We start from the raw sequence: 26,988 nt of genomic DNA on the forward strand, positions 1-26,988 counted from the left end.
ATATGCACGATGGAAAGAGTTCAGGATTGTTGCAGGATGGCCGTTTGCAGGATTGCATGGTGAAGCGCCCTAGGGAGAGGAGTGTGTGTGTGCGTGCACGCTCGCGTGCATGTGTGCACAATGGAAAGAGTTCAGGATTGGGGTGTGTGTATGTGTGCACGTATGCACAAAGGAAAGAGTTCAGGATGTTTGCGGGATTGCATGGTGCAGCGCCCTGGGGGGGGGGGGGTGGTGCGCGCTCGTGAACATATGCACAATGGAAAGAGTTCGGGATTGTTGCAGCATGGCGGTTAGCAGGATTGCATGGTGCAGCACCCCGGGGAGGGGTGTGTATCTGTATCTGTGTGTGTTCATAAACACAATGGAAAGAGTTCAGGATTGTGTGTGTGTGTGTGTGTGCATGTATGCACCATGGAAAGAGTTCAGGATAGTTGCAGGATGGTAGTTTGCAGGATTGCATGGTACAATGCCCCAGGGAGGTGTGTGTTTGTGTATGTACAATGGAAAGAGTTCAGGATTGGTGTGTGTGTGTGTGTGTGTGTGTGTGCACGCGCGCACAATGGAAAGCCTTCAGGATTGTCCCAGGATGGCAGTTTGCAGGATTGCATGGTGAAGTGCCCTGGGGACGGTGTGTGTGATTGTGTGAGTGTTTGTGTGTGCATGTAAAAACAATGGAAAGAGTTCAGGATTTGCTGCAGATGGGCAGTTTGCAGGGTTGCATGGTGCAGCACTGTATCTACATAGATTATGTAGATACAGCCTCACCCTGGCCAGGCCTGGGAGTCAGGTGCCTCTGTTTCAAGTCTGCTAAAGATCAACGTTTCTATCAAGACAGTAATATCAAGCTTTAGGACTGCTGCCCCCACCGACCCCTGTGCTGTTGGCAAACTGGGATGCGATCCTTTGGGATCTACAGGAATTCGGATCTCTGCAGATGTTACTTTTTTTGTCATCTGGAATTCTGATCTCAGCAGATGTTATTTTTCTCTACCCTCTCTCCAACGCCCCCCAAAGTTCCATAAAAATCTAGGGAAAATAATAAAATAAGAACGGGGGGGGGGGCAAATACATTGAGCCTTATTCGTGTTTCTGGTCAAGGAATAAAGAATATAAAAATTAGCACCAATATAGCCATAGCAGATGCATCCTCAGGGGTCAGTTACGGGTCTGTTGTAGCTTTGTGTCTCTCGTGACACTATTGGGTCCAGGTGAGAGAGGAGAAAGAAAATTTTCCCTGCAAAGGGGTGTGTGTGTGTGTGTGTGTGTGTGTGTGTGTGTCTGTGTTTGTGTGTGTGTGTGTGGAAGGGCAAGGAGTTGGCAGCTGGGGGCTTCCCAAAGAGTCTTAGTTATTAATTGGGCAGCCTGGGGATGATATTCCCCTGGGGATGACATTCCCCTGGCGATGACAGCTTGTAGCAAAAGATCCCAGTTTCAGAAACGATCCCAGCTTACCGAAGCCTCTGTTTTTTTTGGTCTGTTTGTTTTCTGTTGCCGCTTCCACAGTTACAATGAAGCACATCAATTTGTCCTTTGCCGCCTGTGGGTTCCTGGGCATCTACCACTTGGGGGCAGCGTCTGCCCTTTGCAAGCACGGCAGGAAGCTGCTGAAGGATGTGAAGGCCTTCGCGGGCGCCTCTGCGGGCTCCTTGGTGTCCACGGTCCTGCTGACAGCACCGCAAAAATTAGAGGTAATTCAGTAGAAACGAAGGCTGCTCCTGGCCTGGACATTCAGAATGGAGGACAGAAACCTCCTCTTGCAGGAAAACAGGCCAGCAAACTCCCTCCCCCCCCCCCCCATCCCCCGGGCTGAGCATCAGGCTCAGCCTCAGAGTGTTTGAGTTACATGGCAGAAGTCCGGATTCAGTTCCTGCCCACAGCCCCACAACCACACACACACACACACACACACAATGATACACATAGGCACACAGACATAGACGTATGCACAGACACACAGAAGTGCACAGAGATACAGACACACATAGAAATACACAGAGACATATACACAGACTCGCACACAGACACATATGTAGAAATAAACAGTCACACACTAATACAGAGACACACAGATGTACACACAGAGACAGACACAGCATATAGAAATGCACAGACATACACAGACACACACTTAGAAATACAGAGAGACACAGACACAGATTCACACAGACACATAGGAATACACTGACACACACAGACACAGAAATCGTTCCCATCCCTTTTTAGGGTGGCGAGGGCTTCAGAATGAGGGAGGAAACAGCAGAAAAAAGTGCTAGATTAGACGAGAGATGTTTCCTGGGTTCCCCACGTCTGGGCCAGCCGGGGCTGGAACGGTTTCAGAACCCAGGGGGTGAGGGGTGGAGACTGGAGGTCGGAGAAGCCTGCTCGCCCAGGCCCAGAGCAGGGTGGCAGAGTCAGAAGTTGGGGGTACAGCCATATGGGGCGGGGGGAGGGTGCAGGGTGCAGGTGCTTTTCACAGAGAACTCAACTCTGCATCCAGAACCCCACGCATCTGTCTGGACACCCCCTGCCCTGCAGGCAGTGACTCTTCATGATCTCTCAGGAATGTAAAGCGTTCACCTACACGTTTGCTGAAGAAATCTGCGGGCAGTCCTTCGGGGCCATGATTCCCAGCTACGACTTCATGGCCCGACTCAGGTCAGTGGCCCCCACAGCCTGCCCTGCTCCGCCCCTCCCAGCCCACTTTCTGCCAGGGCCCTGCCTGGGCTGCCTGCAGGCCTGCGGGCGTGCGGGGTGCTCACGCAGCACCCGTTTGTGCCCTGCAGGTGTGGGATGGAGTCCATCCTCCCCGCCAAAGCCCACCAGCTGGCCCACCGCCGACTGCACGTGTTCATCACCAACACCAGGACCAGGCAAAACTACTTGGTGTCCAGCTTCAGCTCCCGGGAGGACCTCATCAAGGTCGGCGGTGCCCGCACTGGCTCCTGACGCCTCTGCCCAGAGCTCGGCCACCCTCCCTGTGCCCCGGCCTCACCCGGGTCCTGTTGGCTCACTGTCCTCACGTGCGTGGGACACACCGTCCTGCTATAGCTCACTGTCCCCACGTGTGTGGTACACACTGTCTTGCTATATATAGTTCACTGTTCCCCCGTGCGTGGTACACACTATCCTGCTATAGCTCACTGTCCTCGCATGTGTGTATACACTGTCCTGCTGTAGTTTACTGTCCCCACGTGTGTGTATATGCCATCCTGCTATAGCTCACTGGCCCCACGTGCATGGTACACACTGTCCTACTACAGCTCATTGTCCCCACGTGTGTGGTCCACACTATCCTACTATAGCTCACTGTGCCCGCATGTGTGTATACGTCGTCCTGCTATAGCTTACTGTCCCCGCGTGTGTATATACACCATCCTGCTATAGCTTCACTCTCCCCGTGTGCATGGTACACACAGTTCATGCACACATGGAGACATGCAGGCAAGGGCACGCATGGAGAGTTTGTCTGGGAAGAGCCATGGGGAACGGGCTGCGATGAGTGGGGGCAGCAGACGCTTGGATGTGGCCTCGGGTGTCACCTACAGCTGCTCCTGTGCACGAAGGCTGTGACCGCAGCTGCCCAAGGAAACGGACGCCCAGGAGAAATGAGTCCATGACTTCCTAGGTTCCAGCATCACTCAGCACCCCTCAGGCCTAGGCTCCTTCTACTCTGGCGTCCCACCTTAGAGAAACACGTGTCCCCATCCTCTTCTTACCATCAGCTGTGGACAGGCAAACTGCAAAAGGAAAACCTGCCCAGCCATGCCCGATTCGTCGCTGCAGAGCAAAACTCAGAACGGGGGATGAGCCCCCAGAGGGACAGTCAGAGTGGCTCATCTGAGCTCGGGGCCAGCCGCTGAATTTCCTGGATTCCGGGGACGCCCATGGGTGGCTGGGAGCACGTCCAGCTGCTGGAGTGGCCTGCACAGTCTCTCCCTCCCCAGAGCTCGGGCCTCTTGGCCACAACACCCCGCATTTCCTGACCCCCCACCAGAAGCTCTTTGCTGCACCTGTGTCTCATTGGGCCAGCGAAGGGGAAAACACAGCCAGTGTGCATCGGCCACGGCCATCTTGGGACCCTGGGGAGATGTTCCAAGGTGCTGCGAACTTGGCCCACGAGGTACCAGGGGCTCCAGATCTGCCAGCCTGCATGAGATGAACAGGGCCCGGAGTGATGGTCCAGCGGGGAGGGCCTGTGCCTTGCATGAGGCACCTGGGTTCTATTCCCAGAGCCCCATAGCGTATGCCAAGCCCACCGGGAGTCACTCGAGCACCTCTTCAGGCAGGTGACATTGCAGTGCTCGCTTTTAGTCCAGTTCCTTTTGCCTCCTTCATGTGGCACGCCACCCTCCTACTGCCAAATGCCAGCTCCCGCTGGCTGGCCTGAGGTCAGAGAACGAGGGCATGTGCGGGCCCCGAGGCTCACCCGCCATCTTCTCTCTGCCCACCCAGGTGCTGCTGGCTAGCAGCTTTGTGCCCATCTACACTGGGCTGACACTGGTTAAGTACAAAGGGCAGGCAGGTGCTTCCCTGGCAAGGACTGGGAGGTCCCGACAGTGCTTGGCCTTGGGAAGTCAAGCACAAGAAGTATTTGCATGAGAAGTCAGCCAGCGGTATGCGGTTTCCTCCAGGAATAGTGTGGTTTTTGTTTGATCACTTGATCACTTGACCTCCCGTTAATCGTCGATTTTCTCAAGCGGGCGCCAGTAACTTCTCCATTTGTCCCTGTCGTGTGCTAGTGTAGCCCAATGGTGTCTGTTCGTTCTAGGAACACGAAGAGCCTCAAACCGATCGTTCAGGATGTTGATGAAGAAGTCTGACCATCTGGTAGGTGGGCGGCCACGCGGTCTTTTGACGTCCCATGGAATCCAGTCAGTAATGGCTCTAGTCCAGTGGTCATCTCCAAATCTCATTACGTGTCCAGACCATCTGATTTTTGACGCCTTGGCAAACGAGAGAGCCTCCCTGATTCTTGATCTTCGACGGAGGTCAGAACTCTGGATTCTTTCCCTCATTTGAGTGAAACGTGATACTCCAAGCATAGCTCTTTCAAGATTCCTCTTTGGGAGACCGGAATAGTGGTCTCATCCTGTTTGTGTAGGGCCCAGGTCTCTGAGGCATATGTTAATGCAGGAAGAACAGTGGAATCAAAGAGATGTGCCCGGAGCTGGAGGTTCTTTGTCCTCTTAGCTATTTCTTCGATGCTTTTGAAGGCGTTCCAAGCCGCTCTCTTCCTCCTGCGCAACTCAGGTGCCAGGTCATTTGGCATGTTGACTTCTTCACCTAGGTACACATAACTGTTGCATTCAGAGATGGTTGTTCCATTGAGAGTCAATGGAGCGTCAGGAACGAGGCTGCTTCTGATAAACATTGTCTTTGTAAGATGTAGCTATAGTCCAACCTTTCCACACCACGGTCCAAGCCCTCCACTACCTCCACTACCCAGCCACCACCACGCTCCAGGACACTTTCTGGACCATGCAGCTGCGAAGCGGCCATGTGACACATTATAAGACACTTAATATCCATCTTCCAGAATTGCCGTACCATATTTGATAGGGTTCAAATATGGTTTGAACCATGGGAACACCTAAAAGGGTGATTAGAGGCCGCCACAAAAGTCTATCTCGGAGAGCCTGGCAAGCTACCGAGAGCATTCTGCCCGCACGGCAGAGCCTCACAAGCTATCTGTTGTATATTCGATATGCGAATACCAGCAATTGCAATGGGTCTCATTCCCTGACCCTGAAGACGTCACCAATATGACAGTCTTGAGAAGGTTGATGAAGGAAAGGCTGATAAAATCTCAAGGCTAAACTAGGCTGCCAAAACGAAGGAAGACAAAAACGATTGTCTGTACTTTCAATGCACATATGCTAGCATCAGATGCATCCATCGAGGACCTGATGGTAAAAGCGCAAAAGATCAAGTACGACATCATTGGTCTGACCGAGACAATAAGGCATCAATCACATCATGCCATTTTTAACACTGGAGAAGAATTGTTCCTCAGAACATGTGATAAAAGAGGCGTTAGAGGCGTCGATATCCGTGGCAACACGAACTTGACCATAAGCATTGATTCATTCAAATGCCTAACGACCCGAATCAGACGTTTACACTTGAATAGATGTGGCTCAAGGCTGGCAGCTTCTATCTTTGTTATCTACTCACCAACATCCAATTATGATAAAGGAGAAAATGAGAAGTTCTACATGGAGTTGGAGAAGTTCTATAAAGAAGACCACACCTTCTACAAGATCATTGTGGGTGATTTTAATGCCAAGATAGGGCTGAGAAGATCAGCCAAAGAACTCCACATCAGGACCCATGGCCTAGAATGGAACGAACAGGGTGAGAGAGACTGTCTGAGTTCATCATGTCGACCAAGACCATCCATGGTAACTCACAGTTCCAGAAGGCCGAATCTAAACGTTGGACATGGGAGTCTCCCGGTGGATGGTTCCACAACGAAATAGACCACATCATATTCAATCAACGGTGTTCCCTGATGGTGTTGCTGTTGTCCCAAAATTCCAAACAGGATTGGACCACCATCTCCTTCATGCAAAATTCTACTTTACAGAGCGGGGAGAAACGGCTGCAAAGTTTAAGAAGAGAACTCCTAGAACTAAAAGCTCTTTGGCACTAATGCTGCAACATGAGAGGATGGCATTGTTGACAACATTGACGAGGAATATGATCAACTGGTTCAGCACCTCCATGATTGTGCGAGGAATGCCAAGAGAGAGATTGTCACAAAAAGACGACTGTCTTCAAAAGCTCTTGAGCTTATTCGCCAACGTGGTTTGGTGCATGCCTCAGACAACTACAAGTGAACGTCCGAGCTCGCAAAGCAGTGCAGAGATGCAATCAAGGAAGACCTCAAATAGAGAAGAGCAGAAGTGCTGGTAGATGCGGCAGAAGCCGGGAAAAGCATTCGTAATACCCGCCTGTCCTTCGCCAACTACAAGACCAAGATGACTACCCTACGATGTCCTGATGGATCTATCACATCTTCCAGAAAGGCAATGAAGAAAATTATCCATGACTTCTACTAAGATCTCTTCAATAGCCATGTCCACCTGCCCACATACCAAATTCCACAGGATGGATATGTCATTCCCAATGTTCTCCTATCCGAAATCCGACATGCCATTTCATCGGTAAAGAAACGAACAGCACCTGGCCCAGACAAGGTCAGACCTGAACACCTGAAGAACCTGCCGTCAGTACTCATCAATATACTGGCTCGGCTCTTCACACGCTACCTGTCTGAATGCAAGTTTCCGTCCCAGTGGAAAAACAGAAGGACTGTACTACTGTATAAAAAGGGAGACATCTATGACATTGGCAACTATCGCCTGATCTGTCTATTTTCCATCATCTACAAGCTGTTCACTCAAGTCACCTTGAATAGGATTGGCAGAACACTAGATAAAGGACAACCATGTGAACAAGCTGGGTTCCACAAAGGATTCAGTACCATTGACCATATCCACACATTAAACAAGCTCATTGAGGTTTCTCGGGAGTTCAAGATGCCGCTCTGTCTAACATTCATTGATTTAAAGAAGGCCTTTGATTCTGTTGAGACAGAAGCAGTCATTGAAACCCTAGCCAATCATGGCATTCAAACTCAATATGTCAGGATCCTCCGTGAGCTGTATTACAGATTCACTACCAGGATCTCAAAGAAGTAATCATTGATATCAAGAGAGGTGTTCGGCAGGGTGACACCATTTCACCGAAACTCTTCAGTGCCACCCTCGAGAACATCATGCAACAACTGGAATGTATTTCATTGTGTCTATAGATCATGGAATTTCTTGATCCGTTCCTCTGTGCATTGGGAAGACAATTCCCCAAAGAAGGCGTACAGGTGGCCGACAGGCACATGCCGTGGACATGCTTGCATCCTGGTGAGTTCTGGGATACAGCACCAGAATCGCGTTTCTGATGTAGAGTCGGTCCCAGTCTTTCTGCCTACAGGATCCAGAGCTGTCCCCTCTCATGACGAGGACGAGTTATCACAGCATGACTGAAGCCAAGACACGATCTTTACTTCTACGTCACATCCCATCTGATCTGCTATGCCCTTCCTGATTTTCTTCCCATCATTTCACTTGTTACTTCAAGTTTTGTTGGAACAAGCAATATAAAGTCAATTTGGTATGTGCTCGTGGGGAGAGCTTGGGACTGGGAGGGAAAGTGGGATTATTGGTGGAAGGAAGGTCATACTGGTGGGGTTGGAACACAAATGCTGGAAACAACTGTACAATGAGCAACTTTATAAATCACAATGTTTTTAATGAAAATCAATAATAATAATAAAAGACACGTTCTTTCTTACTGAGCTGTTGCATGGGGACAGGGTGTCACCCCATGATTTACAGAGGACAGACAGGGACATTCTGCCACCAAAACCACGGTGCCATGATTACTTGTGACCGAGTGGAGACATTACAGGTGACCACTCGAACAAATCCATGAACAACGGGATGACAAGTGACAAGTGAATCCCCTCCCTAAAGAAGGGGATTACAAATTTTTTTAAATCCCAATGTTTGGGAAGCCCGTGTTCTCTCTTGAGTATGTCTCTCTCTCTCTCTCTCTGTTTGTCCTTCTTCCTCCGTTCTTCTCCCTCTCCCCTCTCTGTTTCTCTCCCTCCTCCCCCTCTCTGTTTCTCTGTGTCTCTGTCTCTCTTCTTCCCCTCTCTGTCTCCTTCTTCATTCCCCTCTCTGCCTCTCTCTCCCACCCTCTCTTTTTGTCTCTTTCTCCCTTTCTCTCCTTCCCCTCTTTCCTCCCTCACCCCTCTCTCTTAGTCTCTCTTTCTCTCCTTCATCCTCCCCCCTCTATCTCTCTGTCTCTCTCTGTCTGTCTCTATCTCTCCCTCTTTCTCTCTTCCCTCCCTCCCCTTCCTTAAAACCTCCCAATACCATCTCTTTATTCGCTTGAATGCTGTATCCTTCTGGAATCCCTTAGAGCAGAGAAGCCTGGGGGAGCTTGAGGACTTACTTCCTTTGCTGTAGAGCTGTGGCTGGCTGAAGCCTGAGCCCGTGTCCCCCAAGAAATTGGGTGCTGGGAGTAACTCCCATGCAGCACCCAACAAGGAGACGTAGGTGTGGTCAGTCTCTGCCTAGCGGGGCTGGCAGGATGTAAGGTGAGTGCCATGCAGGGGCTCAACGCAGATGTCACCAGTTGGAGTCTTCCCAGCTGGTCCCAGGGTGGCAGAGGCTGATGGGGAGAAAGTGGCAGGTCCCCTTCTCAAGGCTTCCGTCTCTCTTCTCCAATGGACATAAGTCACCTGGGCACCCCATGGGCATCACAATCATGGGATTCTGCATCCAGTTGGGTGGACACTGGCCTGGAGAGTGAGCACTCTGGCCAGCTGATACTTCGGCCAACCTCAAAGCCCACAGGAAGTTGCTGGGCCACAAACAAAGGATCTTGCTGAGCAGAGAAGATTCCAGCAAACTTGAGCAACATCGTGCGAGATCAAAAGCTCCTGGCTCAGGTCCAGGAGCTCCGTGGGCAAAGTGGCTTCCAGATATTCCAAAGTGGTTGTCTTGGAAGCTGATAAACCTGAGAGGGGCCGGCATCTTCGCACAGAACCGCTGAGCTCACCATGGCCAGGCCATGGTGTTGACACATCAGCAGAAAAAAATACAGAAGATTCAAAGCAGAAGGGGAGAAAATGGGTGAAAAGTTAAATGTTAATGCTGACATTGAAAAACAAAATCCCTGCAATAAAATTGCATTCCACGTTATTAACATGCCATGCACCATTAATCCTGTGGAATGCACAGGAAAACCTGCTTCCCCCCAACCCCTGCTCCCAGGTGAGGACTGACCTTGCATCCGTGGCAGCAAGTGAGCGTGCAGGAAAGACTTCATCTCTCTTGTGCTATGCTCAGTGGGCACTGCTGAGGTAAAGGGGCAGGAATACATGGTAAGAAATAATGACTCTTCAAGTGCAGTCTTCCCACCTCCTCCAGATGGAATCCCGGTGATCATAAGCTTCTACAAGCAAGGCTTCGGTATGTGAGTGTCAGGACTAAATCTCCAAACCACATGGCAGCACTGAAACCAGGCAATTTCATCCCGCCTTCCTGTCCGCTCCCGGTGCCAGGAATCAGGCCCCCAACCTGCCTCCAGGAACCATCTTGCCACACATAGTAGTGATGATCCCAGAGGGAATCACAGCACTGGAGATTTCTCCAGACCCGATACCAAGCTGACTTCACCAGGATGCCCCAGATGGAGCAGGTGCAGTCTCCTGCCTTCTCCAGGTGGAATCCCGGCGACTATGAGCACGCATACAAGCAATACTCCGGTATGCAGGTGTCGGGACTAATTCTTCAAACCGAATTGGAATAGCTCCCTACAGCGATGTCTCTGGAACCAACCATTTATAATTTAGAATCTCAGAAGCACACAGCCACTTATGCAGCCACATGATCTTTCATTATACATAAAATGAGCAAGGGAAAATAAATGATCTAGGACACACCAATGAATCTCAGACACAAGCAACTTGCTGCAGAGATGGCTCTGGACTTTGCTACTGCAGAGTATTTTGCCGGGCCACTCCAGTTGGGGGCAGGTGCCGTCCCTCCACCTGTCCTCTAGGAACCCCAGCAGACACCATCTTCTAGAACACAGTGAAAACCTCCAGGTATGGGTGGTGGTGGCAGGAAACGTCAGGCCTCACGGGATCGGAGAGGAGTCGGTCTTTATCCTTCTCCCCGCTCCCATCAGACTCTGAGAATACATCCACACGCACGGCCACCATCTACTTAAGCTCCCACACTGCCATGATCCAGAGACACACAAATGAATCTTGGACCTGAGCAACTTGCTGCAGCGATCCTCCAGAACCTAATTATTAAAATTTTGGAACTGCAAGAACACATGGCTGCAAGAGCAGCTGCACGGCATTATATTGTATCCATAGCAAGCAATACAAAACTCATTGTCTAGCATTATATTTTTGGAAAGAATGAGTGGTGCTGGAACTGGACGCAAATATCGAAGTTAACCAAAGTAGATAAAGACATTATTGTGCAAATTGTCTGCCACACAGGCGGGGGTAGGTGGTGAATGTGGGGGGGGGGGGGCGGGGAGATACCAGGGACTTTGGTGGTGGAAAACGTGCACTCTTTTTTTTTGTATTAGAGAACCAGCAAGAGGTGCATTTGTAGATTAACAAACTCTCATGTTTGGGTTTCAGTTATACAATGATAAAGTACCCATCCCTCCACCAGTGCCCATTGTCCACCACCAATGGTCCCAGTTGCCCTCCCATCTCAACCGCCCCACCTTTGTGGCAGGGCATTCCCTTTTGCTCTTTCTTTCCTTTAGGTTGTTGTGGTTTGCAATAGACGTATTGAATGGCCATCATGTTCAGTCTATAGTCTACTTTCAGCATGCATCTCGCATCCCGAGCGAATCCTCCAAACATCCTTTACTTGGTAAAGTACGAGAATTAATGTATCCACACAATTAATGTTCCCTTCTTTATCTGAGCTGCCTTTTGCCCCCAGCATGTGCTGCCAGCTTCCAAGCCATGGAGCAGACCTCCTGGTACTTATCTCAACTATTCTTGAGTGTTCGTCTCCCATTCTGTGACTTTATATTCCCCAGATAAGTGCACACTTTCTATGTCTGTCCCTCTCTTTGTGGCTCATTTCACTTAGCATGATACTTTCCATGTAGAACCACTTGTATGTAAATTTCATGACTTCATCTTTTCTAACAGTTAACCAGTATTCCATTGTGTAGATATACCAAAGTTTCTTTAAGCAGTCATCTGTTCTCGGGGACTCGTTTTTTTTTTTCCAAATTTTGGCTATTGTGAACAGTGCAGCAATGAACATACAAGTGCAGATGTCATTTCAACTGTACTTTTTTGCCACTCTGGGATATATTCCCAAGAGTGGTACTGCTGGGTCAAATGGGAGCTCAATTTCTAATTTTTTGAGAAGCGTCCATACTGTTTTCCAAAAGGGCTGAACCAATTGTCATTCCCACCAGCAGTGAAGGAGGTTCCCTTTCTCGCCACATCTGCACCAACTCCGGTGCTTTTGTTCTTTTGGATGTGGGTCAGTCTTTGTGGTGTGAGATGATATCTCATTGTTGTTTTGATCTCAGCTCCCTGATGATTAGTGATATAGAGCATTTCCTCATGTGCCTTTTAGCCATTCGGATTTTTTCTTGGGAAAAATTTCTGTTCATTTCGTCACCCCATTTTTGGTTGGGGTTAGATATTTTCTTCTTATGGAGTTCAACAAGTGCTTTGTATATCCTTGATATCAACCCCTCATCAGATGGGTATTGGGTGAATATCCTTTCCCATTCTGTAGACTGTCTTTGTATAAAGCATTCAGGACTTTATATGCCCCCAAAGAAGAATACACATTCTTTTCCAGTGCACATGGAACATTTTCTAGAACAGACCATGTGCTGGGCCACAAAACATACCTCCACAGAATCAGGAAGATAGACATTGTATCCACTATCTTTTCAGACCACGATGCACTGAAGATAGAAGTTAATCATGTACAGACTCAGAAAACCTAATCCAACACCTGGAAATTAAACAACTCCAATGTTGAACAAGGAGTGGAGCAGGAAAGAAATCCAGGAAGAAATCAAAAGATACCTGGAAACAAATAAGAATGAAGACACAGGATACCAGAACCTGTGGAACACAACTAAAGCCATGTTAAGGGAATATTTTATAGCTCTGCAAGCACTTCTCACAAAGGAAGAAAGGGCCCACATAAACAACTTGACTTCACAACTAAAGGTCTCAGAAAAGGACCAACAAAAGGAGCCCAAACCAGACAGAAGGAAAGAGATCATAAAAGTTAGAGCAGAAATCAACTACATGGAAAGCCAAAAAGAATCAGAAAGATCAATGAAACCAAGAGCTTGTTCTTTGAGAAAATAAACAAAATTGATAAAACACTAGTGAAACTCACAAAGAAAGAGAGAGAGAACTATAATAAACTGAATCAGAAATGAAAAGGGGGACATAACAACGGAAACCAAAGAAATTCAGAAGATCATCAGAGACTACTTTGAAAGTCTGTATGCCACAAAACAAGAGACCCTAGAAGAAATAGATAAATTCCTGGATTCCTGTAATCTCCCAAAGTTGATCCAAGAAGATCTGGAATACCTGAATAGACCTATTAATATCAAGGAAATTGAAACTGTAATCAAAAGTCTTCCCAAAAACAAAAGCCCAGGTCCATATGGATTGACTAGCGAATTTTTCCAAACATTTAAAGAGGACCTATTGCCAATTCTTCTCAAGTTTTTACAGAAAATTGAAGAAACAGAAACTCTCCCAAACAGTTTCTATGAGGCTCATATCTCTCTAATACCAAAAGGAAACAAAGACACCACAAGAAAAGAAAACTACAGGCCAATCTCTCTGATGGACACGAATATAAAGATTCTCAACAAAATACTAGCAAATAGAATTAAGCAACTCATCAAAAAGATCATACACCACGACCAAGTGGGATTCATCCCAGGGATGCAAGGATGGTTTCAGATTCAGAAATCAATCAACATAATCTATCATATCAACAAGAGAAAAGATGAAAAGCATATGATCATATCAATAGATGGAGAGAAAGTATTTGACAAGATCTAGCACCCATTTATGATGAAAACCCTCGCCAAAATGGGTATAGAAGTGACTTTCCTCAATATCGTTAAATCCATCTACTACAAGCCTAAGGCAAGCATCATTGTCAATGGGGAAAATCTAAGAGCCTTCCCTCTAAGATCAGAGACAAGACAAGGATGTCCACTCTCTCCACTGGTGTTCAATATAGTACTGGAAGTACTTGCAATAGCAGTTAGGCAAGGAAAAGGTATCAAGGGCATTCAGGTAGGAAAGGAAGATATCAAGCTCTCATTATTCGCAGACAATATGATACTATACTTAGAGAACCCTAAAATCTCTACCAAGAAACCCCTAGAAACAATAGGCTTGTATAGTAAAGATGCAGGCCATAAAATCAATATCTAAAAATGCATGGCTTTCCTATACGCAAATAATGAGAGAGAAGAAAGTGATATGGAAAAAACAATCCCGTTCACATTCATGCCTCAGGATATCAAGTACCTAGGAATCACCTTAACTAAGGATGTAAAAGACCTGTACAAAGAAAACTACAAAACTCTACTTCAGGAACTAAAAGAGGAAATGGGGAAATGGAAAGATATCCCCTGCTCATGGAAGGGAGAATTAACATTGTTAAAATGGCAATACTCGACCCTTGGTCTACACGGGACGGGAACTGAGGCACACCACACGGAAACAAGGCTGAACCGCTCCGGGCACTCTCTCCTTATTCAAACAGGTACCTGCCCGGCGCCTGGTGCCAGGGACCCTTTCTGGAGCCTTGGCCACTAACGTGGCCATGAGTTATTCTCCCACTATATATCCCATAGGAACCATAAGTTACCCTCTTAGATGGAAACTTCACTAGGTTAGCTTAACCACCAGAAACACATTAGCCAATAGCTCATTAAGCCCATCTCAATTCATTCTGCATCTGAACAGAATAGTAACAGTGAATATGAAGGTTTAAACCACACTGGTCACAATGGTAAAGCAACGCAAAAGCCCACTAAGCTTTCTTATTGAAGAGGCTAGCCCAGAAGACATCAACAGTATTGGAGTGCTAGACAACCTCTCTGACAAGGAATTTAGAAGGGAGCTACTGAGGATACTTAGGGAGCTAAAAGAAACAATGGAAAGCAATGCCAATAAAAGACAAGAGGATTTGAAGATAGAAATGAGGAAAATGAAAACAGAAATGTCAGACCTGAAAAACCTGGTAGGCGAATTGAAAAACTCAGTGGAAGGCCTCAGCAGCAGAATAACAGCTGCTGAAGACAGAATCAGTGAGCTCGAAGATGAAGTGCAGAGACTCTCCAGGAAAGAGCAGAAAATGGAAAAGAGACTCACAATTCAGAAACAGATGGCAAGAGAAGACCATGATGATGCCAAGAGGGGTAACATAAGAATTATTGGAGTCCCAGAGGTACAGGAAGAAAACCCTGATGAAGAAGAAACTGTCAAAGACATTATTGGTACAATGTTTCGAGAGCTGAAGAAAACATGTGACCACATTCAGGTGGCCCGAAGAGTACCAGCTAGAAGAAATCTGAATAAAAATACCCCAAGACACATCCTGATCAAAATGACCAAAACCTTAGATAGACAAAATTCTGAAAGCAGCAAGATCAAAGAAAGAAATTTCCTACAAAGGAGCATCCTTAAGATTCACAGCTAACTTGTCTGATGAAACCCTGATGGCCCGAAAACAGAGGTGGCATACAGTTAAAAAAAACTCAATGAAATAAATGCCTCACCAAAAATACTTTACCCAGCGAGACTCTCATTCATAACAGAAGAAACAACAAACAGTTTCACGGACAAACAACAGCTCACGAACTTCATAGACTCAAAACCATGGTTAAAGAACAACTAAATGGGCTACTTTAAGACAAGACAGGCCCCTCAAATACACCAAATTTCAACAGAAAAATGGGACAAAACCCCATAACAATAATCTCTCTCAACGTCAATGGGCTAAATGCACCAATTAAAAGACACAGAGTGGCAGAATGGAATTAGAAAATCAAACCCAACATTCTGCTGCCTGCAAGAAACACATCTCAATAGTCAAAGCTAATACAGGCTCAGAGTTAAAGGCTGGAAAACAATCCTACAGGCAAACGGCTCCCATAAAAAAGCTGGGGTAGCCATACTAATATAAGACTCCATTGATTTCAGAGTGAAGAAGGTCACAAGAGACAGTGAAGGCCATTTTTTATTGATCAAGGGATCTGTACAACAGGAAGAACTCACAATACTAAATGTATATGCACCTAATGAGGGACCAGCAAAGTACTTAAAACAACTACTCATAGACTTGGAGAAAGACATTGATAGCAACACAATACTAGTGGGAGACTTCAACACCACTTTATCACCTCTTGATAGATCAACCAAACTCAAGCTTAGCAAGGACATACTTCATCTAAGGGAAACAATCGAAGAAAGAGACTTAGTAGATATATACAGGACGCTTCATCCTCAAAAAGCTGAATACACATTCTTCTCAAGCGTGCATGGAACATTCTGCAAGATTTACCACATGCTGAGCCACAAAACATACCTCCATAACATTAAGAAGATAGAGATTGTTTCAACAATCTTCTCAGACCATAATGCGCTGAAATTAGAAGTAAAATCACACACAAAAACAGAAAACTAAATCAAACACCTGGAAATTAAACAGTGTACTCTTGGACAATGAGTGCCTTAGAAAGAAAATCAAAGAGGAAATCAAGATTCCTAGAAAAGAATGAAAATGAGGACACAAGTTACCAAAACTTATGGGACACAGCAAAAGCTATGTTAAGAGGAAAGTTTATAGCTTTACAAGCATTCAACAGGAAGGAGGACTGAACCCACATAAGTAACCTAACCTCACAGCTTAAGAGCTTGGAGAAGGACCAACAAAAGTAGCCCAACCTGAATAGGAGGAAGGAAATAATAAAACTCCGAGCAGAGATTAACGAGATGGAAACCCAAAAAACAATCTGAAAGATCAATGAAACCAAGAGCAGTTTCTTCAAGAAAATAAACAAGATCAATAAACCTCTAGCAAAACTCACAAAGAAAGGGAGAGAGAAAACCCTAATAAACTGAAACAGAAATGAAAAGGTGGTCACTACAACAGAAACTACAGAAATTCAAAGGATCCTCAGGGAGTACTTTGAGAAGCTTTATGCCACGGAACATGAAAACCTCGAGGAAATGGATAAATTCCTAGATTCCTACAAGGCTGAACCAAGGCTGAACCAAGAAGACCTGACAAACCTGAAGAGACCTATCACCATCAAGGAAATTGAAATGGTAATAAAAAGTCTCCCCAAGCACCAAAATTCTGGCCCAGATGGATTCACTAGTGAATTCTTCCAAATCTTTCAAGAGGACTTACTCCAATCCTTTGTAACCTTTTCCATGAAATTGAAATATCAAAAACACTTATGAACAGTTTCTACGAAGCAAATATCACCTTGATACCAAAAAACAGACAGAGATACCACAAAGAAAGAGAATTACAGGGCGATATCCCTGATGAACACAGACACAAAGATCCTTAACAGACTATTAGCAAATAGAATGCAACGACTCATCAAAAAGATCATACACCATGACCAAGTAGGATTCATCCCACGGATGCAAGGATGGTTTAACACTCAGAAACTGATCAACATAATCCATCATATAAACAAAAGAAAAGATGCAAAGCATATGATCATATTAATAGATGCAGAGAAAGCATTTGACAAGATCCAGCACCCGTTTATGATGAAAACCCTTGCCAAAATGGGTATAGAGGGGACTTTCCTCAATGTAGTTAAATGCATCTACCACAATCCAACAAAAAGCATCATCCTCAATGTGGAAAAACTGAGAGCCTTCCCTCTAATATCAGGGATGAGACAAGGATGCGCACTCTCTCCACTGTTGTTCAGTATAGTACTGGAAGTACTTGCAATAGCAGTTAGGCAAGAAAAAGATATTAAGGGCATTCAAGTAGGAAAAGAAGAAATCAAGCTCTCACTGTTATCAGACGATCTGCTACTATATTTAGAAAACCCTAAAACCTCCACCAAGAAACCCCTAGAAACAATAGACTTGTATAGTAAAGATGCAGGCTATAAAATCAATATCCAAAAGTTCGTGGCTTTCCTATATGCAAATAATGTGAGAGAAGAAAGTGACATGGAAAAAACAATCCCATTCACAATCGTGCCTCAGGATATCAAGTACCTAGGAATCAGCTTAACTAAGGATGTAAAAGACCTCTACAAAGAAAACTACAAAACGCTTCTTCAGGAACTAAAACAGGACACAGGGAAATGGAAAGATATCCCCTGCTCATGGATGGGAGAATTAACATTGTTAAAATGGCAATACTCCCCAAAGCATTGTACAAATTCAATGCGATTCCTATAAGGATACCCATGACATTCTTCAAAGAAATGGATCAAATACTCCTGAAATTCATATGGAACAATAAACCCCCACGAATAGCTAAAGCAATTCTTGGGGAAAAGAAAATGGGTGGAATCAACCTCCCCAACCTCAGACTCAACAACAAAGCAGTAATAATTAAAACAGCATGGTACTGGAATAAAGGCAGAACCGCAGATCAATGGAACAGGGTTGAATATACTGACACCGCCCCTCCCTCAAATATATGATCAGCCAATCTTTGATAAGGGAGCAAGAAATGTGAAGTGGAGCCAGGAAAGTCTCTTTAACAAATGTTGCTGGCAAAACTGGACAGCTACATGCAAAAAAAATGGGCTCATATCTCTACCTAACACCATGTACAAAAGTAAGATCAAAATGGATTTAAGACCTCAACATCAGACTGGAATCCATAATGGACATTGAAGACAAGGTTGGCAAAACCCTCCATGACACTGAAGCTAATGGTATCTTCAAAGATGACATGCCACTGGCCGAGCAAGTGAAAACAGAGATAGACAAATGGGACTATCTTGAAACTAAGAAGCTTCTTCACCTCAAAAGAAACAGTGACCAAAATACAAAAATGTGCACTCTTGAAAGGATGGGTGTTTGATGATTGTATGATTGAAGCACAAACATGAAAGCTTTGTTACTATACCTCATGGCAAATCAATAAAGAAAAAAAGAGTTGTGGGAGAGGGCAGCTGGGTTAGAAAAGGAACCTCTATGACAAGGATAATTGGAGGAATCGCTCGGGATGGGAGATGTGTGCTGAAAAGGTTTGGTAAAGGACAAAACGTGATGACTCTTGGTGTCTGTATTGCAAACCATAATGCACAAATGGGGGGGGTTGGAGACAGACATACAGACAGAGACAGAGACAGACAGAGAGACAGAGAAGAAGAGTGCCTGCCATAGAGGCAGGCTGGGGCGGAGAGGGGGTGGCAGAAGGGAAGCTGGGGACACTGGTGAAGGGACGGGTGTTGTAGCATTGTATGACTGAAACCCGATCGTGAACAGCTCTGTAATTGTATCTCATGGTGATTCAATAAAGCAATAAGAAAAAATAAAACACAATGACGTTGGGCCTGGAGTCAACATCCAAGTGGGGAGAACACTTGCTGTGCGTGTGTCTGCTCTGGGTTTGATCCCCGGCACCCAGGAGGTTTCCCCAAGCCTCGCCCATGAGTGTAGAGCCAGGAGTAAACCCTGAACACCACCGGGTGTGGCCTATAACAAAACCGGCGTGTTGGGGCCAAGAGGGACGGTGCAGGGCCTAAGACAGACGCCCTTCCACGGCTACCTCCCTGATTCAGTCTCAGGCTTCTCGTGGTCCCTGAGCATCACAGCGACTCTGTTCCACACTTTAATGCCAGGGCTGGTATACTCTCTTGGCTCCCACGGGAGTATGGAACGCAAATCACAGCACCAGCGTCACGTGCTCAGGACAGACACAGCTGCAAAGCCGGCAGCGAGAGACACTCTCTGCTCCCGCCAAATCCCAAGCCACACCCAGACGTCCCTTAGCCCCCCTGAAGCACAAGAGCCCCAGCAGCCGTGACACAGCTGTGGTGCGTGGGAACTTCCGTGCTTCGCCACAAAGACGAGAAATGCATGGGTGTGCCCCAAGGTGTAGGATAACACTCTTTTGTCCTTCCTCAGGTAGCTTAGGTTTGTCAGGTTACACCCATCTAAGGACACTGAACTTGTATTGTAAGCAATGTCCTTTCTGTGTGGACACAGGAAGACAGTTAATATTATGCTTTGTAACTTGGGAGTTGATTGACTCCGAATAATATTTACTCCTGGGCATCTGATTTCTTGACTCAGTTGCCCTTAGTTCCTAGCACCCCAAAAGCAGGGTCCCGACGAAGGACTGAATGGACCCAGGGCAAGCAGTGAGCTACCCTGGCATCGAAATGGGCCAGGGCAAAGAGTAATGATACTCAACTATAAGTTGAGGGCATGATCATGGACAAATGCTGTCATGATTCAAAAGTAAGTAACGACGAGACTAGGAACCTGCTGGAGCTAGGAAAATTAACCTGGCCTGAGGACTGCGGAATGTATAGTGAGATGTTCTCAGGAAGAACCAAACTAAATTTATATCTCTTACTGTGCTCAAACAGAATGACATTGCTAGAAATATTAGAAGTAGATTAATTACGATGGCTGGAGCGATAGCACAGCGGCAGGGCATTTGCCTTGCATGCAGCCAACATGGCCGACCCGAGTTCAATTCCTCTACCCCTCTTGGAGAGCCTGGTAAGCTACCGAGAGTATCTCGCCCGCACAGCAGACCTGGCAAGCTCCCCGTGACGTATCCGATATGCCAAACACAGAAACAACAAAGTCTCCAGTGGAGACGTTACTGGGCCCGCTCGAGCAATTTAAGTAGATTACTAACTGAGGGAAGACCACACCCTTGTTGGGATCCCACCCTTGAGCGGATCTCCTAATAATCTGAAGTAATCTCTGTAGATGAGATTTTATCCTTGAGTTAATCTTCTGGAGGAGAGGTCTTACCTCTCTTTGTTGATTCATCAGTATTTAACCCACCTTTATGTCACCGCCTTATGTGACTGCTATATAAACTAAGACGTAAGCTCGGAGAAGGGAGAGTGTCAGAAGCGAGAGAGCTTGGGCTCCAGAGATCCAGAGTCAGAGCCAGAAGGAGAGAGGTTCCAAGATTGGGGCCCAGGAGAGAAGGATGCATAGAAAGAAAGGAGTGAAGAGGATTGGAATAAACTACTATTATTATAGACCGGCCTGGCCCTCGTTTCTTCTTCCGTCTGCCCTTGGCAACAGCCGTTCTGATCCAGACCATACACAGCGGCTCAAGAGCACCAAACGCAGGCAGTGAGACAGTGCCATCCAGTGAACCTGTGAACACACAACCTTCAGCGTGATAAGATTTTACACCAAGGGACGCTGAGAAGTGAAGTCTCGTGGGCTGATTGCTGCCGCCCGGTGCAGGCGTGTCTGGAAGAGCTGAGCCCTGCCATGTCCAGCCGCAGGCTCCTTTCCAGAGGGACGGCGGGTACAACCGAGCTGCTGTGTTCCCTGCCCGGACACAGCCCGTACCTTGGCCAGTGCCATGTGTGCCTGCTCCCGGGACAGGACATTGTGGGCTACAGTGTGCTGCTTGCCATTGTCCAGGCAAAGATGTGCCTCTTCAAGGATGCTTCTCTGGGTGCCAGAGAGCAGCTGCTGAGGCCGGCCTGTGCAGAGCCATGCAGAACTGAGCTGGAGAGGAGTTCCCAGTGCCTGTGCCCTAACATTCTGCCGGCGTGTGTGCCTCCTCATAATGTTCTCCATTACCAGTTGGAAAACAAAAGTTCTAAGGGGTATGGTCATCTTTTTGTCTCAGAGTGACAAAGAAACAAAACAGGGAAACAAACACGGAGTGTGTGGGACAGAGAGCAGAGGGTGAGTGGAGAAGAGGGCAGGTCTAGGAGCTTGCCTACAAAGAGTGCAAATGCACCAACCAGTCCCGGATGCCCACGGCCCCTGGAAAGCCATCTGCACGAGTGGAGGCTCGAGCCACGGGAGTGCAGCCACGCAACCTCATGCAATATTTCCGAGATGTAGAGGTGCACAGTTAATTAGCCTGCGAAGTTGTGTGCCTCTCTCAAAAGATTCTAGCAAGGGATTATTTCTGCGCCCAGAGCGGAAGAGAATAGAGGCGGCCACGCTGGCCCACAATGGGAATTCCGCAGACACCGTGCTCAGTGAACCAGAGAAAGCGAATTTAAAGAAGCATTTAGGGTTTCAGGATGCCAGCCCTGGCAAGGACCTTTTTGTGGAAGGATTTAGGAGGAGGGGAAGAGTGAGCCTCAGTGCAGGCATTATTTCCTGATACAAAAAGGGAAAATGTGCATACCATTGGTCCTTAGTAGACTAAGGACCAAACATAATAGCCTCTTAGTATTGCAAAACATAACACCGAAAGGAAGAGAGAGAGTGGGAGGAAATGTGCCTGCCACAGAGGCAGGGGTTAGGAAGGGGTGGGAGTGGAAGGAGGGATACTGGGATCATTGGGGGTGGAAAATGGGAACTGGTGGAGGGATGAGTACTCGACCATTGTATGACTGAGATGTAACCATGAAAGTTTGTAAGTCTGTACCTATATCTCACAGTGATTCGATTAAAAAAAATGAAAAAGACGCTCTCAACACCTAAGAGAATAACAACTGTAAGGGAAGATAGAAATGAATCAGAAAAAAATGGCAAAACTCTGTGCACTGTGCACGCAGGTCCAGGGGGCCAGGGGAGAGAGAAAGTGAGAGAGAGATGGAGAGGGAGAGGGAAAGTGGGGGGGAGTGCCTGCCACAGAGGCAGAGTAGGGGGTGGCAGGCAGGAGGGAAATTGGGGACACTGAAATGTGCTCTGGTGGAGTGACGGGAGTTGGAACACTGTACATGAACAGCTTTGTAAGGGTCCATCTCACAGTGATTCAATTAAAAAGATTTTAAAAACAAAATTATGTTGTTTAGGGCTGAGAATGAAAGTCCAAGGGGTAAGAGGTTTCCTAGACATCCCCTCTAAATTCGAGAATTTTGTACCCGAGCATTGCCAGGGGAGATGTCTGAGCAGTGCTAAGCAGGCCAAGGCACAGCCGCTTGTGGCCCTCGAGCCCCATCATAAAAGCAGGTGACATGTTCACACTGCATTGCTGTTTTCACAGGTTCTCCATTGGGAACCAGCTCACTATTTGAATGTCTGGTGTGTGTAAACTGGACCTAGGCAAGTAAGTCAACCGTGCAAACAATTGGGTCATGACTAACCATTATTTAAGATATCCATGTTTGTCCGAATGATACCCACGCTGTCCTCCCTTCATACTAGGGACAACAATAACAGAGTGGGCTGACCTTGTTGCCAATAAACACAAATAGGGTCAACTCGAATTATTCGATGGGAGGGACCCCAGCTGGATGCAAACAAAACTCCCAGGCCCGTGGGGTGCACCCTTCAGCACCATCTCAGGCCTGGAGTCCCTGCCTGGTCCCCACCTCCCCCAATGCACCCCAAATCTCCATTGTGCCCTGTTCCCATTGGGCCTCACCCACACCCCGACCTCCGAGCAGGTTGGGCGCTCTGGGGAGGCTCAATTCTGCAGGACGCTGCGCCCGGGCAATCCATGGAAGTACCCAAGCCCACGCACCCTCCACTCTGTGTGCCCGACAGTCCCATGCGCGCACATGGGGGGACGCAGGGAGGTTCCACCGCACGGGACCCCCAAACCCCGAGTTCTGAGGCCACACGCCACGTGACTAAGGGTATCCTGGAAAGAACCCTGGTTCCTAGGGACGCGCCACACCGGCACACTCCTGCTGGGACGCTAGTCGCCAGCACAGGAGGTGAATTCCCACAACACACCAGGCCCAGCTTGGTGCCCAGCGCCTGGCGCTGCCTGATGTGTGTTTTGCCTCAGACCCGCCCGCCACACACCCGCAGCTTGATCACCCCCTTTCCAACCCCTTCGCCCACAGTGAGTGCCCAGGAGGGGGTGGTAGAGACCTGCGACAGCGGGGTGGGGACCCCAGGATACAGGGAGGGAGACCAGGGGTCAGGGAAACGGGGTGAGTCGGAGGAAGGGAGGCCCAAGGGGGGCGTGGCAGCCCAGGGGAGGGGGCGTGGCAGTCCAAGGATCCCTCTATGCTCCAGTCCCATGAGTATCTCCGCCCAAACCCTGCCCTAAATCCTAAGAGGGAATCCAAGGACCCTACTTCAAGGACTAGTGTTTAAACACACGCATACCTTGGGCGCACCCCGCATTGCTCGGAAGATGCCCAAGAGTGCGCAGAGGTGGCCGCAGAGCGCCAGGGCACAAAGTTCTGAGTTGGGGGTGTGGGTAGGGGTGAAGGCCCGGCACGTGCAGGACCAATGGGATGAAGCCTGACCCAGTACTGGGCGCGTGAGGCTACCGGGGAGGTTTGAATTCTGCCAGAAGCTGCGCCCCGGCGCGCCCGGGCACTCCTTGGACGCACCCAAGCCCACGTGGCCTCCACTCTGTGCTCCTGATGTTCCCATACGCACATATGGTGGGGGCGGGGGTGGAAGCACAGGGAGGTTCCAATATGCGGGACCCCTGAACCCCAAGTTCTGAAGCCACGCGCCACATCACTAATGGTATCCTAGAAGGAACGCTGGTTCCTAGGGATGCGCCCTACAAGCACACTCCTGCTGTGACACTGGTTGCCAACACGGGACATGAATTCTCACGACAGACCAGGCCCAGCTTGGTGCCCAGCGCCTGGGCCTGCCCGCTGACTGTTCCGCAACAGACCCGCACCTGCCCACAGCTTGATCACCCCCTTTGCGAACCTTCCGCCCACGGTGAGTGGACAATGGGGGGGCAGAGACCTGGGGCTGCATGGATGGGGGACAAGGGGTCAGGGAAACGGGGCCAGCCCGAGGGAGGGAGGCCCCAGGGGAGGGGGTGTGGAAGCCCCTGGACAGAAGAGGGGACTCCAAGGGAGGAGGGTGGGGAGCCACAAGGGAGGACAATGGGGAGTCCTTAGGAAAATGATGGGAATTCCCAGGGAGATTGGGGAACAGCTAGGGAGAAGGTTGAGAGTGACCAGGGAGGAGAGCGGGGAGCACCTAGGGAGGAGGGTGAGAGTCACTAGGGAGTAGGATGGGAGTCCCCAAGAAGAAAGGCTGGGAGTTGCTAGGGAGGAGGGTGGGAGACCTGAGGGAGGAGGGAGAGGATCCCCTAGAGGAGGGTGGGAGTCCCCAGAGAGGAGGTTAGGAGTCCAGATGGAGGTGTCCAGGGAGCCTCTAGGGAGGAGGGAGGGAGTCACCAGGGAGGAGGGTGGGAGACCAGAGGGAGGACTCCAAGGAGTCCCTAGGTAGGAGAGTGGGAGTCTCGAGGGAGAAGGGAGGGAATTCTCAGGGTAGGAATGCGGGAGTCCCAAGGGGAGAGTCCAAGGAGCACCTAGGAAGGAGGATGAGAGTTCGAGGGAGGAGGGAGTGGAGCCCCTAGGAAGGAGGGTGGGAGTCCAGAGGGAATACTGCAAGGAGTCCCTAGGGTGGAGGGTGGGAGTCCGAGAGGGGATTAGAGAAGCCCCCAGGGAGGAGGCTGTGATTTGCGAGGGAGGAGGGTGGGAGACCTGAGGGAGGAGGGAGGGGATCCCCTAGAGAAGGGTGGGAGTTCCCAGAGAGAAGGTTGGGAGTCCAGATGCAGGTGTCCAGGGAGCCCATAGGGAGGAGTGTGGGAGTCCCCAGGGAGGAGGGTGGGAAATCCCAAGGGAGGAACCCAAGGTGGGAGCACAGTGGGAGGAGTTCAGGGAGCCCATAAGGAGTAGGACGGGAGTCCCCAGATAAGAGGTATCACCTGGGCTGACAGCACTTGACTTGCATGGCCTGAACTTGCTCCCGGGCTCCAGAGATGGGCCCCCAAACACACCAGGAGGGACCCCTGAGGCAGACCTGGAGTCAGCCCTGGGCACCATGGGGCGTAGCCGCAAAGTCGACCAAACAAAATGGTTTTTGTGTGACCCCAGAGACCCCAAAGTTGGAGGAAGAGCCCCACTGGCAGGGAAAGGGTGTGCGTCTCTGGCTGCCAGGGTCTGAGTGTGGCCTGTGATCTGCAGAGCCCTGACCCGGTATGATGCAGAGACCGTCCAACATGTGGTTCCACCAGGACCTGGGGATGCTGCGACCAGCCCAGGCGCCATGCACACAGGGAAACTGTGGGCACAGTTCTCCGGGGCAGCCTCAGCCCCACGCTCCTTATCCCTACAACCCGGGGCCTTATCTCCACGGCCCACCAACTTATTACCCACGAACGGGGTCCAGTGGCCAGCCCACGGGGGCCTATGGGCAGGGCATGTCTCCCATAGCCAGCTAGGCCCGCGCACTGGCCAGGGCCACTATGGCCAGCAGGCTCGCCCCCAGGGCTTGCAGTTAGTCCCCTCTGACCAGCACGGATGGCCCACTCGCCAGGAAGAGGACTGGGGCGAGGCAGTGGTCTACTGTCCATGGAAAGCCCCCTGCTTCCAGAGGGGCACGCATCACTGTCAGGCCCTGCTAGGTCAAAAGACCCCTCATGGCCGGGCGGTGACCCCCGCCCCATCCCAGAAGAGGGCCCCAGCGCCCCAGAAGGGGGCCCCTCCGCCTCAGCAACCAGAAGCAGTGCCCACCCCAGCTGCACCCGCAGCCATAGGGGTGCCACAAGCCCCTGATGATGGCCAGCTTGTATCCACCAAGGACACGCAGGCCTGTCTTCGTGACGTGGAATCAATGGAAGCTGAGTCCTGCGGGAGGAGCATTCGGTCCATGGATGCGGAATCCCAAGGGGAACCACTGAGCGACATGGATGCTGAATCCCAAGGGGAACCACTCAGTGACATGGAGGTGGATCCACCCAGTGTCCCCGTGACCCAGCCACGTGCCGTGGTGGCTGCACCCCAGGGTCAGACGAACCCTGTACAGGCTGCAGGGACATCGCAGCAGCCCTCGAAGAGGAAGTGGAACAACCTTATGAAGCTGCAAGGCCCACAGAGTAAGAGACACCAGCCGGGCGCTGGACCGGGCCCAACTGGCACCCAGGGTGCCCCTGTGCCTGCCATGCAGTTCCCAATGGCGCCGCAGCTCGTGCCCTCCAGTGTGCCAGTGCCAAGTGGCACCCAGGGTGCTCCTATTCCCATGGCAGCCTTTCAATTCATACCTCCACAGCAGCCCGTGCCCACCAATGTGCCGGGTTCAAGTGGCACCCAGGGCGCCCCTGTGCCTGCCATGCAGTTCCAATCAGCATTTTAGCCTGTTCCCCCCAATGTGCCATGTCCAAGTGGCACCCAGGGTGCCCCTGTGCTTGCCATGCAGTTCCAATCGGTGCTGCATCCTGTGCCCCCCAATCTGCCAGGGCCAAGTGGCATCCAGGGAGTCCCTGTGCC

At 49.2% G+C, this 26,988-nt stretch overlaps 1 protein-coding gene across 1 annotated transcript; it reads left to right on the forward strand.

The window, feature by feature from the left end:
* Positions 1-1,502: 1,502 nt before the first annotated feature.
* Positions 1,503-21,944, forward strand: LOC130023743 (patatin-like phospholipase domain-containing protein 5). Its single transcript, XM_056114334.1, has 6 exons — positions 1,503-1,688; positions 2,561-2,655; positions 2,784-2,919; positions 4,453-4,522; positions 21,012-21,278; positions 21,724-21,944. The coding sequence occupies exons 1-6, from the start codon at positions 1,509-1,511 to the stop codon at positions 21,942-21,944; spliced, it is 969 nt and encodes a 322-aa protein (XP_055970309.1). The 5' UTR covers positions 1,503-1,508.
* Positions 21,945-26,988: the final 5,044 nt, after the last annotated feature.

This window comes from Sorex fumeus, unplaced genomic scaffold (assembly GCF_029834395.1).
Source record: "Sorex fumeus unplaced genomic scaffold, SorFum_2.1 ptg000024l, whole genome shotgun sequence".
Lineage (NCBI taxonomy): Eukaryota > Metazoa > Chordata > Mammalia > Eulipotyphla > Soricidae > Sorex > Sorex fumeus.